At 37.9% G+C, this 17,209-nt stretch overlaps 1 protein-coding gene across 1 annotated transcript; it reads left to right on the forward strand.

The window, feature by feature from the left end:
- The first annotated feature begins 10,054 nt into the window (after positions 1-10,054).
- On the forward strand, positions 10,055-14,011 carry LOC107764448 (F-box protein PP2-B10-like). Its single transcript, XM_016583010.2, has 3 exons — positions 10,055-10,410; positions 12,841-12,959; positions 13,061-14,011. Exons 1-3 carry the CDS (start codon positions 10,162-10,164, stop codon positions 13,596-13,598), a joined length of 906 nt encoding a protein of 301 aa, XP_016438496.2. The 5' UTR covers positions 10,055-10,161; the 3' UTR covers positions 13,599-14,011.
- Positions 14,012-17,209: the final 3,198 nt, after the last annotated feature.

A 17,209-nucleotide genomic window follows, 5' to 3' on the forward strand; every position in this document is an offset into this window, starting at 1 on the left:
GCCGCATTTTACAATTCACACTTTCTTTCTTTCATTACCTTTGAAAAAAATCATATCTTCAGCTCATAGGCATGTAGGAATTCAAAACACATTGGGGATAAGCATAAAAGAGGAGTATAACATTATACAATCGGAATATGAATCAAAATATAGGCATTTGGAACATGATGGAAATAGGAACTTGATGAACCCATAATCGAAGTTTACGAGAATTTCGAGGAAGTGGATTCTACGGAAAGAGTTTAGCCAACATACCTTGTTTGAGCCTTCCTTAGATTATTACAATATTCCGAAACTTCTAGCGACTTTAATCTATTGGAGATATGACGAAATTGAATCATAATTAGGAAAGGGTCTATGGGTCCATCTCATTTAAGCATTTCATCAAACACTAGGTGTGCAATTTTACTACAAGGTTCTCCTATGGGATTTCTTTCACCCCACAACCAAAATCAACCAACAATTCATCCCGGGTAATTCAACAACCTCCAAGACCTTTCTATCGATACATGCATGCCATATCTTCCACTCCCTGACCTTTTTAGACCTGTAACAAACTTGCATGGAAGATTGAGAACAAGAACATACCCGAAAAGGCGATGGCTTAGCAAATGGCTTCCTTGATTCTTCAAGATTGAGCAAGATGGTTAAGTAGAGTGGGTGGAGATTCTTCCTCCTCTCTCTAGTTCCTTCCCCCTCTCTAAAAATATCACACTTTTGCTCCCAAATAACCCCCTTAAATTTTTTTATTAAAATGGGATCAGGTTATAAAAATACAAAATGGACCATTTGAACTGGATCTACGATTGCAAATGCGATCGTGAAACATGTATGCGATCTGCAGAATGGACCACAAAATGACCTCCGAAAACCTAGGTTGGCCTGGTCTGGTCTGCGGCAGATCTACGGTCCGCAGATCACTTCTGCGACCGCAAAACCTCCCTTCGGAATTTTTCGTGTTGATTTTGCGATGGAAGTGCGGTTCGCGAAACTTTTATGCGGCCGCATAATTGACCGCAAAATAACCTCCAAAATTAAGCTTCTCCTGATTAACTCTACGGTGTTTCTGCGGCCCACGGAGTAGTTCCGTGGCCGTATAAGGGACCGCAAAAATGCCTTATTTTGCCAATTTCTTCCACCAACTCCTCAATGCTTTGCACAACCCAAAAAGTCGGTACCGCGGACATTCCAACATGCTAGACTACCTCGTCACCCCCAAAACCTCGAGTCCTGGGTAAAATTTTACGGGGTCTTACAAATCAACAACAATCAACACAAAATGACTCAAATCTAGTCAAATAAATTTCAATAACGTCAAACAAAGCCATAGGAATAAATTCCAAACAATAAATCTTTATTGTGTAATAAAATTTCTAAAAGTCAACAATACTCATCCAGGACCCACATGGTCAAAATCCAAGTAAATGGGTAAGTCCTGATTACCCATAACCCCACGAGTCCAGTTATATGATTAGATTCCAAAACCGAGTCCAAATCTATCCTCAAAATACACACTCTTAAGTTGTAGACAAAACACCAAATTTCATTTTAAAATTCTAAGTTTTAGGTGTATAAATCCATGGAGAATCAATGTATAAAACCAAATCCAAGTGAAAATTCCTTACCTCCAATGTAGTAGTGAAATTGCTCTTGAAAATCTCTTCATTTCGAAGTCTAGGGCTCAAAATATGAAAGAATGGGTAAAAACCCAAAAAAAGGCAACTTCTATACTATGCCCAGTAGTATTCTTCGCGATCGTGAAGGCCAAATAGTCTCCATCCCCCCGCTACACTTCACAAACGCAATGCCTCCACTGCAAATGTGATGCACCTTCTACCAACTCCATGCAAATGCGACATACTGTAACGAACCGGCCGGTCATTTTGAGTATTTAAGCTCCTTCGACGGCGTAAGGTCTTGAACAACTTCATATTATGTGTATCGACTTGCATGCAAGGTTGAATTCAGTTACCGGAGGATTCGAAGTCGAATTGGAAGAAGGAATCTAGTTTTGGAAGCTTAAGCGGTGAGAATTTGATCGGAATTGGACTTTTGAGTAAACGGCTCCAAAATGGGTTATGGATGATCTCAACAGCTTCGTATGGTGATTTTGGACTTAGGCGCGCATCTGGATACAGATTTGGAGGTCCGTAGGGTAGTTTGAGTCATTTCGGCAAAAGTTGGAAAAAGTTAAAGTTTTGAAAATGGAGAAGTTTGACCCATATTTGACTTTTCTGATGCCGGGGTCGGAATGCAATTCCAAGAGTTGGAACAGCTCCGTCGTGTCATTTGGATCTAGTCTACAAAATTTGGCATCATTCCAGATTTGTTTGATTGGTTCGGCACGAGTTTTCGAAGTTGGAAGATTTTGAAGTTCATAGTTCGATTCGTGGCGCAATTGGTATTTTCGACATTGTTTGATGTGATTTGAGACCCCGAGTGAGTCCGTGTTAGGATATATAACTTGTTTGTTTGTTTAGACGGGGTCCCGGGGGCCTCGGGTGTGTTTCGGGTGGTCTTCGGGCCAATTTCCTCTATTTTTGGATTGCTGGTTTCTGGTGTCCAATATCCTTCTTCACGATCACGAAGCCCTGATCATCGCATTCATCGCGTTCGCATCCTCACTTCTGCGTTCGCGTAGCAGAACCAGGCCCTGGGCGCTGCTGATCACTTTCCTCTTCGCGTTCGTATATATTCCATCATTTTCGCGTAGTTAGGTCATTTCGCTCTTCGCGTTCGCATACCACTTCAAGTATTCGTGAAGGGCAGTTGTTGGACCATCACATTTTTCCTCTTCGCGTTCGCGATCATGTTGTTGCATCCATGAAGCACAACTGCGCAGCTTTCATTTTCCTTCTCCGGGAACGCGATTGTTCTTCCGCGTTCGCGATGCACAAATACCTGGGTAGGCACAATATATTCCCAAATCGAGGGTTAGACCATTTTTATCATATTTTGACTTGTGGAGCTCGGTTTTGAGCGATTCTTTGTGGGGTTTTCAAGAAATTCGATTGGGTAAGTGTTCTTTACCTAGAATTTAGTATATTCCATGATTTTATCTTCATTTTTTTCATTTAATTTGTGTTTTGGGTTGAGGAAGATGTTGGTTTTTGAAGAACATTTCTAAAATGAAAAATCATGATTTGAGGGACTAAATGGTATAGGAATTTGATAAATTTTGTATGGTTGAACTCGTATCGGAATGGGCATTCGATTTTTGTAAAATTTGTCAGGTTCCGAGGTGTGGGCCAGGGGGTCGACGTTTTGACCGATTTTTGGATTTTGTTAAAGATTGAGACTTTATTATCCGGAATAGTTTGTTATGAGTTTTATTTGTGCTTTGAAGTTATTTTGGTTAGATTGGAGCCATCCGGAGGTCATTTCACCCGAGAAGTTCATTTTAGAGTTTTGGTTTATCTTCTTTGAGGTAAGTATCTTGCCTAACCTTATGTGGAGGATTTCCCCTTAGGATTTGAGTCTTCTATGTTGATTGTAGTTCGTGTACACGAGGTGACGAGTGCGTGCTCGGACTTATTTGTGGAAAATTGGCCTTTTAGGGTTCTTAGGTTCTTATATTAACTCTGTATGAAGTTGTTCTTGATATGACTGAGTTCCTATTTCACATCAACATGCTTAAATTAGAATTAATCGCTTTAGGATTCACTCTTATTGCAAATTTAACTCTTATTTGACTTAACTGAAGATTTTAACTCTTCTATTTTTATGCTATCTCTTCATAAATGCTTATATTTATTTGAAATTATCATCATCTCCTCCTATAATTGCTTAGTGTTAATTGAGGTAATGATTACCTTTCTGCTATCTATCTTTAATTGAATTGTTGAATATTCTTTGTAATTGCCCAACCTTTAAAAGAAGTCTAGATAGCTTATGTTTAGTTGACTTGCCCTTATTTGGAACTATTTGACTCGTGTTAGTTTTTCCTTGTCGTCGAACTGCACATTGTGGAATCATTGTGGCATATTAGTTACTGCCTTGTTGATCTGCTCTCTTTATGCCTAGCATTCTTTACTGTGGTTGTTCCTTGTGAATGAGTTCTACCATTTCTTTGTGATTTAAAGTTCTTAAGTTGATTCACTTGTCGTACTTGTATTATTGTCATTGTTGTTGTTGTACTCGTTGTGGTGATGCACGAGGTTTCTGATGTGTTATAACTGTTTATCTCTATTGGTTGCGCTGCGTATTTACTTTAGGACTACAGAACGGTATTACTGTAGATCCCCATGCATATTTACTTTGGGACTATGGAACGGTATTCTAGGAGATCCCTCAGCACTACATATTTACTTTGGGAATACGAAACGGTATTCCGGGAGATCCCCTTGCACATTTATATTTGGGACTACGGGACGGTATCCTGGGAGATCCCATGTTGTTATATCTATGTTCTGAGCTACTGATCTTCTATGTTTACATTCTTTTAAACATTCTACATGTTGTCCATTCTTTTCCTTATACTTACTGGCTGGTACGAACTATATTAGGACATTTGCATAGGCATACACATAGCTAAACACCCTTATCAGATAAAAGGTTTTCTTGATATTGCTGAGTATATTTCCTTTCATGTGAGAATGACTCTATTTGGCACGTGAGTCGTCAGTACGGTTATGACATGTGATGAGGGCATATGATGCCAAGTGTTTGGGTTAAGGAATTGAGACTCGTGTGTGATTATAAGACGATGTATCACAGGGTGACTTATATTCGAAGGATACTTATTTGAAAAGATTATATTCGAAAGGTATTTATTTTGAAAGAACTATGTTTGGAATTGAAGGAAGTATATTTTGAAATATCTTTATTTGGAAGGATTATATTCTAAAGATTTCTATTCGAGAACTTATGGGTGAAAGATTTATACTTGAAGGATTTGACTAATTGATCGGAGTTTGTTGGCTAAGACCTGATGTGAAAACTGTCATAGTTGCTGAGTTAACACTTGTCTTTACCGTATTTATGATTTCGGATTTGGGTTGTGTTTCTGTTCCCTCTTCTGTGTGCTTATTTTGGTGTTCTACTGCACTTGTTGTTTCCCTCCTTATTGCAATCAATGTTTTAAAAGGTGGGGGTTGAGACATGGGGCGTAAGTCCCACAGATCTTTAAATTTTACTAATTTTAAGAATTTTAAGATAGTATAAAATAAAAATAATTATAAAAAATACATTAAAATCAAATAATCAATTTAAAATATTTATAAATTATAATTCAACTATGAAGAATACGAAAAGTATGACATTATTATAATATGCAAATTAGTTACAACGTCGTTACAACTCAAACATCAAAAGTAATATATTCGATGCGAAATCTTATATGTATCTCATAAGGAGTAATGAATCTTGAAAGAATTTCGATATTATTATTTGATTATTTTTTAAATACTTCTTTTATTTAATATGCTTTCTATTTGAAAATGAATTTATATAAAAATATAATTCAAAATTTAAATATGATTCTCTAGCATCATTTATTTTTAAGTTTCAATAAGTTAATAAAATGACACGTAATTCACCATACTATACCATGATAACTAATTATTTGTAAATAGTTACTAGCTAATACTGAGCTATTAAATTAATAAGTATTATATCTCGTAAACGTAAAAAAATAATTTAGGAAAATAATTATAAAAAATTATAGATTATTAATAAAGATATAACAAAAGTTAATAAATAAATACATTTAAATGAAACATTTATTTAAAATTTACTATTAAAGCAGTCTTAGTGGATAACGTGCAATAATTTTTATTTTAATTAGGACATAAAATTGCCAGGTCATTAAATAAAAGACTCACCAATTCTGTCGTTAGTCGCGGGGGGTATTTTTGTTAATAGAATTAACGTCGTGTATTTTTTTTTGAACGGATAGATGGACGGAGGGTATTTATAAACCATTTAGCAAACAATAGGGGTAGTTTAGGCCCTTTTCCGCTTTTTTAATAATTGGTATTTTGTCTTATATGTCATATCAATTAAATTTTTCTTCTCTATTAACTTTGATATTTCAATTAGTTTTCCCTTTTAATTTTCCTCCCCTTTAAAAAAAAGTTTGCTTTAGAAAGAGTAAAGTATAGAGAGTAATAAAACGTTTGCAATAAAAATAGGTTACAAAGTTAAAAAATATGAAGGATATTTTTGTAAATAACTAAAAAATAATATAATACTTTAATACACCAAACCAAATATTGAATAAGAAATAATCTTAACATAACTAATGCCAGCATTACTAATTTCAACATTATTCTTATACCTCCTATCAAACGACCCTTAACATAGTAGTCATACATAAGTCAATAACATTTTATACTTTGTGGAATATTCGAACTGTTACTGTATAAAATGAGACGGAATTAAACTTGTCAAATTAGCCTGGGTATGGTTGGGCTGACTTTACCTTACTTCTACGAGATAGAAAAGATGACAAGACGAAACTTGTTAATTAATTAATAACAACGTCACTTCTCAAAGTTAAACTTATCCAGATTACTTAATGTCTGTTCAAGCAGAATGACATTAATTTGCGCTATAAGAGGTGGTTAGAACTGCTGAAGGACTATGATATCACTATTTTATATTACCCGGGCAAGGACAATATGGTGGCTGATGCTTTGAGTCGTCGGGCGGAGAGTTTGAGGAGTTTGGCTTATTTACAAACAGCCGAGAGGCCCATGGTGATGGATGTTAAGGCCTTAGCCAGCCAGTTTGTGAGATTGGATCTTTCGGAGCCCAGTCGGTTTCTAGCTTGCGTGGTTTCTCGGTCTTCCTTATTTGATCGTATCAGAGAGCATCAGTTTGATTACCCTCATTTGCTTGTCCTAGGACAAGGTTCAGCACGGTGATGCCAGATATGTGACTATTGGCAATGATGGGGTATTGAGGATGCAGGTTCAAGTTTGTGTACCCAATGTTGATGGGCTTCGGGAGTTGATTCTAGAGGAGGCCCATAGTTCGTGGTATTCCATTCATCCGGGTTACGCGAAGATGTATCAGAATTTGAGGCAGCACTATTGGTGGATGCGAATGAAGAAAGATATAGTTGGGTTTGTAGCTCGGTGCCTCAATTATTAGCAGGTGAAGTATGAGCACCAGAGACCGGGTGGGTTGCTTCAGCAGATAGAGATTCTGGAGTGGAAGTGGGAGCGGATCACCATGGACTTCGTAGCCGGACTCCCACAGACTTTGAGGAAGTTCGATTCCATTTGGGTGATTGTGGATCGGCTGACCAAGTCCGCACACTTTATTCCTGTGTGTACTACCTATTCTTTGGAGCAACTGGAGGAGATTTATATCCGGGAGATTGTACGTCTGCATGGTATTCCAGTTTCCATCATTTCAGATAGAGGTACTCAGTTCACATCATGATTCTGGAGGGCCGTACAGCATGAGTTGGGTACTCAGGTGGAGTTGAGTATAGCATTTCACCCTCAGACGGACGGACAGTCTGAGTGCACTATTCAGATTCTTGAGGATATGCTCAGTGCGTGTGTGATTGAGTTTGGAGGGTCTTAGGATCAGTTCTTGCCATTGGTGGAGTTTTCCTACAACAACAGCTATCAGTCCAGCATTCAGATGGCACCGACGAGGCTTTATATGGTAGACGGTGTAGCTCTCCGATGGGTTGGTTTGAGCCGGGTGAGGCTAGATTATTGGGCATAGACTTGGTTCAGGATTCTTTGGAGAAGGTTAAGGTAATTCAGGATAGACTCCGTACAGCCCAGTCCAGACAGAAGAGTTACGCGGATTGGAAAGTTCATCATGTTTCCTATCTGGTTTGAGAGCGGGTTCTGCTTTGGGTTTCGCCTATGAAGGGCATTATGATATTTGGGAAGAAAGGGAAGTTGAGTCTGAGGTTTATGGTCCTTTTGAGATATTGCGGCGTGTTGGGGAGGTTGCTTATGAGCTTTCCTTACCTCCCAGCTTGGTAGAAGTTCATCCGGTATTCCATGTTTCGATGCTCCGGAGGTATCACGGTGATCCGTCGCACGTGTTGGATTTTAGTTCAGTCCAGTTGGACAAGGATCTATCTTATGTTGAAGAGCCAGTGGCGATATTGGTCAGGCAGGTTCGAAAACTGAGGTGAAAGAACATTGCATCAGTAAAGGTTCAATAGCGGGGTCAGCCGGTCGAGGAGGCGACCTAGGAGATTGAGCATGATATGCGCAGCCGTTACCTCATCTTTTCACTACTTCAGGTATGTCTCTATGCTCGTTCGAGGATGAACGAATGTTTAAGTATAGGAGGATATAACGACCCGGCCGGTCGTTTTAAGAATTAACACCCCGATCCCCTATTAACTGTTTTTCCTGTGTTTGTTTCCGCTATTGTGAGTTGACGGGAGGATTTATTTGGAGTTTCGAAGAATTTTGGGACACTTAGTCCCTAAATGAGAGTTTAACTTTTAGAATTTGGACCGTAGTCGGAGCAGTGTGAAGACGGCATCGGAATAGAATTTCGTCAATTCTGTTAGCTCCGTTGGGTGATTTCCGCCTTAGGGGCGTGTTCGGTTCGTATTTTGGAGGTTCGTAGATTATTTAGGCTTGAAATGCCGAAAGTTAAATTTTTAAAGTTTCCGGTTCGATAGTGTGATTTTGATCTAAGGGTCGGAATGGAATTTCGGAAGTTGGAGTAGCTATGTAGTGTTGAATGTGAAGTGTGTGCAAAATTTCAGGTCATTCGGACGAGGTTTGATAGACTTTTTTATCGAAAGCGTAATTTGAGAGTTTTTGAAGTTCTTAGGCTTTAATCTGATGTTAATTGGTTGATTCGATGTTGTTTGAGGTATTTTGAAGATTTGTATAAGTTTGGATATTGGTATATGACTTGTCCGTGCTTTTGGTTGAGGTCCCGGGGGCCTCGGGATGATTTCGGGTGGTTAACGGGAAGTTTGGAGTTGAGTTTGGCAGCTGAAATTTTATGGTTGTTGTCAAAACCGCATCTGCAGTTGGGAGGCCGCAGGTGCGACTCCCACAGATGCAGAAGAAAGCCGCAGAAGTGGCTAAAAGGTGAGTCAGGTGGAGCCGCAGAAGCGGACATCTTGACGCATCTGCGATGGCGCAGGTGCGAGAGAGTGATCGCAGGCGCGGTCCCAGACCTTTAAGTGAAAATCGCAGGTGCGGTGGGTTATACCGCAGAAGCGGGAATTGACCGCAGGTGTGGAATCCCTAGGTTAGAAGGTATATATTTCACCCTTCGCGATTTTTGGCCATTTTTCTCAATATTTCATTCGAGGTGCAGCTTTTGGGAGCCATTTCAAGGGAAATTTTCAGAGGGATTCATTGAGGTAAGGTCTTTGGTTCCTAAGCTCGTTATTATAGTGATATTTATCGTTCTAAGCATGAAATTTGAAGGAAAATCAGTGGTAAATTGGGGGTTAGGGCTTGGTTAATTGGAGAGCTTTGAGTAGTGATTTGAGGGATCATTTGAGGTTTTATTTTGGTACTTTTGGTATGACTAAACTCGTGAGAGTGTGAGGATTATAAATTTGTAAATTTTACCCGATTTCGAGACGTGAGCCCGAGGGCGTTTTGGTCATTTTTCCTAATTTCACGTATTAGCTTAGAATTAATTAGTGGAATCAGTTACTTGAAGTTATATTTACATTATGCAATTGATTTGAATAAATTTGGGCCATTTGGAGTTGAGTACTCGTGGCCAGAGCGTGGTTTCAGGTTGATTATTTGAGCCAGTTCGAGGTAAGTGGTTTGCCTAACCTTGTGTGGGGGAACTCCCCTTAGGATTTGGTATTGTTGATATTTGAAATGCCTTGTACGTGAGGTGACGAGTGCGTACTTGTGCTAATTATTGAAAAATCCTGTTTTCATTAATTAACTATAATTCTTTTCCTGTCTATACTACTTGCAATTTAAGCTTACTGCTAGCTTAGAGAAGCATACCTAATTGACTTAATTGTTTTATTTGCTCAAACTACCTTACTAATTTTATGCAACATGCTAGGTTAGAAATTAATGTTTACCTTCTATAAACTATTGGAGAGAGAGAGAATATCAACATGAAAATCATGAGACAAATGTTAATGGTCAACACTCAACAACCAAAAACAAAAAATATCTATATATTCTCCTAGATAGCTAGCATCCATTCGTCACATATGATGTGATTTGCTACCAAGTAGCAATGAACCATTTCTTGAAGTTGCCGGAGGACTGCATATCAGCAATTCTTTCACTGACAAATCCTGCAGCTGCAGCAACATCATCGGCTGTATCCAAGGGATTCAAGTCCGCCGCCGAATCAGATGTTGTTTGGGACAGATTTCTTCATCAAGCTCAAATTATGATCTCCTCTCCTCCCATTTGCGCCTCCAAAAAAGAGCTCTTCCTTAGCCTCTCTCACTCACATATCCTCCTTGATGGAGGCAAATTGGTACGTAACGTAAATCCCAAGTTGTAATCCAATCATGTTTGGTTTTTTTCATTTGTGGTAATCATGTTTTAAAAGAAAAGTTGGGACTTGCTCAAACCTGTGGGTGTAGCTTATATATAACTAATTCAATACTTTCAACGCAAAATATGAAAACTAATCTGAAAGATTTTAAAAAATAAGTATTATATTTTGAAACTATAATTATTATTTTTTTATTTTCAAACGGAACTCATAGTTTTAAAAATAAAATAAGTTCAGTACAAAAAAAAACTGTTAAGAATAATTGAATATATCAATGTTCAGATCTTGAATCCGACTCATTTGAAAACTTATCCTAGGGCAAGGCAGTCGTAAAACGCCGTGCATGAGACTTTGAACTTTCATTAAAGAACTCAAGGATATGCACTGTTCCGTAATTCTTAAGCTTCTGCAATCGTACACGTGTAGTTGAAACTCCACCCAAATATCAAATTGATCGACTGGCCACAAAAGATATGGCATTAAATGTTCAGAAAACCTACTCAAAATGTCAGTATCTTAAAAAATATTAAAATTGCTTAGTGAAAGTTATTCGGTATTAGTACCTTCGCTCCTAACGTATACGCACAGATGTGTGGAGACTATTTTGTTTCGTAGGACAAGCAAGATACATGATTCATAATTTCATCATATTCATTAAATTTTTATATTTTAATTTCTTTACATATTTCACACGAACTTATATAATATGGCATTTTATAATAACAAATTGGTGATTTAGGCTAATATTATTGTGCACCTCCCCCACTCTCTCTATATATATACCGTCAAACCTCTCTGTATATATAACAACACTTCACTATAAAAGTCAAGTTTTTTCGGAACCAAATTTCATGTTCTGTTATAATATTTTTTTTATAGCAGCACTTCGCTATAACATCTAAAATATCTGAAACAAACGAGACTGTTATAGAAATATTTGACTCTCTCTATTATATATAATCTTTTTTCTTCATTTTTCTCTTGAACTTTATACAAGTTCTAACATATCTTTAATACTTTTTAACTTTTCAAATGTTACTATTTTTTTTCCAGAAAATATATAAACTAAACGTTTCAAGGGGCTTCCACCGTCTAAAGCAATTAGCTTAAAAAATTTAGTAGATCTTAATAGGGATGTAAATCAGGACCGCGGGATAGGGTAAGTCTTGATGTGCTAATATTTTGACCTGCCCACCCAATTTAGCATCTTTTTAAGAATGTTGCCCTACCCCATTTAAGTGTCCTTTGAATTCGTTTTTTACTTTTTCCTTTGTGGGTGCTCTATTTAATCTTTTAAACAAAGTACACGTTTATATTTTTAAAACAGAAACGATGAGCATTAGTGAATGCTGCTTGATTTCTTATTATTAAAACATAAACCATGGAGTATTATCTTATTGTCTGTTACTATTAAATCACGGCAAGACTAGAATAGAATATAATATTTGCCTCATTAAATTGAATAATCAGTTAAATTCCAATTAATATAAGATACTCGATCTGTTTCAATTTATGTGAATCTGTTTGATTGGGTACGAAGTTTCAATTTATGTGAATCTGTTTGATTGGGTACGAAGTTTAAGAAAAAATAAATATTTTTGAAATTTGTGGTCTTAAACAAGTCAAAAAGGAGTCCAGTGTATTCGTGTGACTATAAAAACTTCTCATTAATGGTAGAATTGAAAGTTTAAGTTAAATTATTTTCAAATTTAGAAATGGGTCATTCTTTTTAAAATTGACCAAAAAGTAAATAGGTTCACATAAACTGGAACGGGGTATACTTTAGCTTGTAAGGTGAATCACAAGATCTTCGTATTAGTGGCAGATTCACGTCCTAAGATATGAAATAATTTGCATATCCTTTTGTAAGAACCTATTCTGAAGCATGTAATCTGCCAACTTAGCAAATTGATAAAACTTTTTTGAAAATTAAACTACAAAAATAAATTATTTTATCCTCGTTATACAATCAATATTTTATAAAATAAATTATATGGAGGTAGTGATAGAGGTTTGAGACAAAAATTGTTCAATCTTTGATCCTTAGCCACGTAGTCATATTATCAGTAGAAAAAATTCAAAAAGTTTATCAGAAAATGAAAAGAAAAAAAAAAACTTTACCCAAATTTAGGACGAGAAAGTAACTGATAACGAAACGCAAGGACTAATCTGAGCTTCAAAAGCAGCAAAAGGCTCACATTTCCATACCAGCTGCCCAATGTGGGTCTGAAGCCTGACCAACCACTTGTCCTGTCTCATTTAAAAGTTTCAAAAATAAAATTTTGCCTCGTCCTGCCCCGTTTAAGCAGCAAGACTTACGTGCTAACTTGTGATCAGTCAACAACAATTTTTACTTTATTACCACAAAATTTTACCTAATGTTCTTATTTTAACCGTATAATATTGCAGAGTTTCTCACTTGATAGGTGGAGTGGAGACAAATGTTTCATGGTGGCACCAAAGGAACTTAGTATTGCAGGGATTGACAACCCACGACAATGGGAATGGACAATTCGTCCTAACTCAAGGTTTTAGTCTTTCTCATTTCATGTGTTTGATTATTTTACAAGGTTCAAATGTTTGTAAAAAAAAAAACAATATATATTCTTACAAATATTTATTCCAACAGATATTATAGATTGTCGGAAGTGGCAATTCTTAAATCTGCACGTTGGTTGGACATTCGAGGGAAGATAAGAACTATAATGCTGTCTCCAGAGACACACTATGCAGCGTATCTTGTATTCAAATTGGTGAATGATGCATATGGCATTAAATTGTTGAATGCAGTGGTTAGATTTGTCAACCATGAGAGTGAAAGTGAAGCTGTAAAACGAGCAACAAATGTGTATATTCCGAGTACGTCAAGATTATTTTTCAAGAATAAAACTGGCCCACTGTATGAAAATTGTGCACAGATAAGAGTTGATGGATGGATAGAAATACAATTGGGAAAGTTCTATAATAAGGGAGGTGATGATGGACAAGTAGAAGCAAGATCTATGGAGATTGAACGCCTTCGTGACAAGAGTGGCCTTATTGTCGGAGGAATTGAGTTTCGCCCCCAATCGTATAAAACTAATAGCCCGTTTGGCTGCAAAAATCAACTTATTTTGAGAAGTGCTGCTTTTTTTCAAAAGTGTTTTTATCAAAAGTACTTTTGGTGAGAAACAGTTTGTGTTTGACTAATTAGTTTGAAAAACACTTCTGAGCAGCAATTAGTGTTTGGCCAAGCTTTAAAAAACTGCTTCTAAGTGTATTTTTCTCAAAAATAGTTCTCAAAAAAGTGCTTTTGGAAAGAAACTACTTTTTTCTGTTTCTCTAAAACTACTTTTTTCTGTTTCTCCAAAACTACTTTTGCTTCTCTTTAAAAACACTTTTTTTCCTTCCAGAAGTTTGGCCAAACACCCCAAATTGAGGCCAAAAGTGCTTTTGGCCAAAAATAAGCTTGGCCAAACAGGCTATAAATAAGCTGTTGTTTTCGTGCTGTATCTAGCTGGATTGGTTAGTGTGTACATAATTGAATATGAATCCTTAAAAATATTTCCCTTTTGCTGTAAATTTTTTGAATTGCATTCTAGCTCAAGCATAAGCTGGTCTCTTCCAAGTGATCTTTTTACTAAAGAGCGATTAATAAGAAATTAACTGCCCTATGCTTTGATATTTAAATTATACAGATTTTTGTTCCATTGTACCCATATGCGTCACTGTGCAAATCCCACATGGAAATCCCATGTGCCACGTCCCGAAATTTCAACCTCGGGACCGTGATGGTACCTAACACTGCAAGCCAATACAACAAGATAATATGGAAAGAAGAGCAATAAATATCTAACAATTGAACGATAACATAATATCAACCACCCCAAGATTTGGTGTCACAGGTACATGAGTGTCTTGATTCGACTAAATGCAAGGTTTGAAAGAAATACATCACTGTCCAAAATAAAAATGGAAAAGTACAAAAAATAGGAAAGTGACTCCAAGGCTTGCCAACAAAATGCAGCTCTACCTCGAATCATTGACGGGTATCTGCTAAGTGCCTCTCGAGACTCCGCTAGTACCGATGTCAAAATTTTCACAAAAAGTACACTAGTGTAGTATGAGTACAACCGACCCTATATACTCAGTAAATGTCGCGCCTAATCCCGACGAGGTACTGACTAGGATATGAAGCAACAAAAATAACAAGTAAAATATTAAAGGTACTAAATGGGATGGGGGTAACAGTAGGAACAAGTAGTAAAGAATCACCAAATAAGTCTCCTTCCGAAATATGTAACGAAACCGCCAAGTTAAATTCACAATTAAAGTATCAGGTAAATATAATGAAATTATCAAATTGCACGGCATCACTCTTCGTGTTTTTTCTCTTGTATATGATAAAATCGGAGGGTCCAATTTTCCATCGTTATGACGCCTCGAAGGCTCGAAATCACGGTCGAGTTTCATCCCTCGAGGGCCATCGACGCTCGACCTCGAGACAGTATGAGACTGACGGTTATGAGAAGAAGATGGGGAGTTCCCGAGGCGTGAAGCTAAAGCCGACAAAATCTGTTAGGCTAGTCTGAGCTCGTATCGTAGCATTAGCTAAGTGTCCCATCTTCATATCTTTGTAATAAATGCACTTGTACCATGTTGGGATTCCCCTCTTATATAAAGGAGATCCTTGTCATTTTGTAAACATGTGTTGCTCCATACTAAATATACTAGAACATTCTCTTTGCTCTCTAACACATTCTCTTGGTCTCGTTATCTCATTTATTGCTCATATTTATTGTGTTCTACTCATTGTTCATCATTTATTGCTTATTATTAGCCATAAAAAGCCGTCTTTGATTTATTCATAACTGTTAATCTCCCTCGACCACCTTCGATAGCTCCCAGTCGAGCTTCAAACTCGACCTCGAGGTCCTCGAATAGGCAAGCTCGAGGCCCTGATCGACAGCGATTCGGTTTGATTATTATCTCGTTGTTAAGCTCTTATCTCGCTTCTAAGTCTTTCACGTAGCATCAACTGCCTAACAACTAGCGTAAAAATAGATCACGTATTTTTAGAACCACTAAATCAAATTTAATTGTTATTACTATTTTCACGGTAAACAGTTTAGCGCCCACCGTGGGGCTAAAAATAATAGTGATTATTTTCTTGTTGGTTTTTATACACAACGCAAGTTATCTTTCACACTTTTTCTTAGCCAAGATCTTTTGATTTCAGATCAAAATGTCTGACTCAGTAAATAACAATCTCGAGAACCACGGAGAGAATGATGTGGATGTTCCAGGTGTTGGTGTGCCACCACTGAACCTTGAGAATGCACCAGAACCAATTTCCGTGGACATAGTCTCACGCGATGCCCAACACGTCGACGCAAGCTCCCACACTAATAGGAGTGTGCACCAAGGAGACCAACAAGAAGCTTAGAAAACCCCGACTAGGGAAGAACGGGAGGTTAGACTTCACGTTATTTTTGAAATGTTGCAGGCACAACAACTAGCGATTGCTCAACTGCAAAGTCACCAGAAAACTCCCAGTACGGTAGCACCGGGCACGGCTCCCCCAGCCGAGCAGGTACCAGAGAGATCAAGCAACAATGGGTAGGTAGCCGACCACGCCATCGTAAAGAATCTCGAGGACTCACAAAGAGGATCAAATCGGGCGAGAAGAAGATAGAAGCCCATGACAAAAGGTCAAGACCTACAACTCCAGGGTCGACCAAATTTCGGGAGCAACCCCGATCTTGAAAGGTGTGGATTCGAAGAAGTTCACACAAAGTCCATTCTCGGAGGAAGCGGCTCCAAAATCCATTCCAAAGAAGTTGAAAATACCCGAGCTTCCAAAGTACAACGGAACCTCAGACCCCAACAAGCACGTCAATCCCTACATTTGTGTAGTAAAGGGCAACGACCTAAAGGATGACGAGATGTCTGTCCTATTGAAGAAATTCGGAGAAATGCTTTCTAAAGGGGTGATGATGTGGTATCACAACCTAGCTCCTAACTCCATAGACTCATTTGACATGCTGGCGGATTCTTTCATAAAGGCACATACTGGTGCCATCAAAGTAGCAACAAGGAAATCTGACGTCTTCAAGATCAAGCAGAGGGAGAACGAGATGGTGCGAAAGTTCGTATCTCGCTTTCAAATGGAACTACCACTAGTCTCTGATGACTAAGGTTGTATTGTGGTCCGGGACCGGCCCAGAACCGCGGGCCAAACGGGCCGGTTCAAGCGGGCCTAGGCTCTAGTGGTGCAAAAGCCCGTGGTGGGCCGGTTCAACACAAATAGCCCATGAGCCCGGGACCGGCAGGCGGGCCTGGGCCGGTTCAACCGGGCCCAATGGGCTCCAACAGCTAATTTTAAAAAAAAGACCAATGGTCGGATTTTTAAAATCTAGCCGTTGGCCTTCAAAATTTATCCGTTGGGCCCTTTAAAAAATAGTCATTTGGCCACCAAACTTTATTTTAACCCCAAACTTTTTATAATTACACTTTTTCCCAATTCTCAACTATAAATACCCCCTCATTCTTTCATTTTTACTCATAAATTCATCAATCTCTCTCATTTCTCAAACTCAAATTGAAGTATTCAAGTCTTCACTCATCTCTCATTTCTCAAACTCAAATTCTTAATTCAAGTTAAATCATGTCCGATGATTCTACATTGCACCCATTTGTTTTGGAACACTTTAATGTGGTAGAATAAAATGAAGAAGTTTGCATAATAAAGTGCAAGGACTGTGGTCGAGTCTACACTCGTCGTTGAAAGGAACGCACA

This window comes from Nicotiana tabacum, chromosome 16, assembly GCF_000715075.1.
Source record: "Nicotiana tabacum cultivar K326 chromosome 16, ASM71507v2, whole genome shotgun sequence".
NCBI classification, from domain to species: domain Eukaryota; kingdom Viridiplantae; phylum Streptophyta; class Magnoliopsida; order Solanales; family Solanaceae; genus Nicotiana; species Nicotiana tabacum.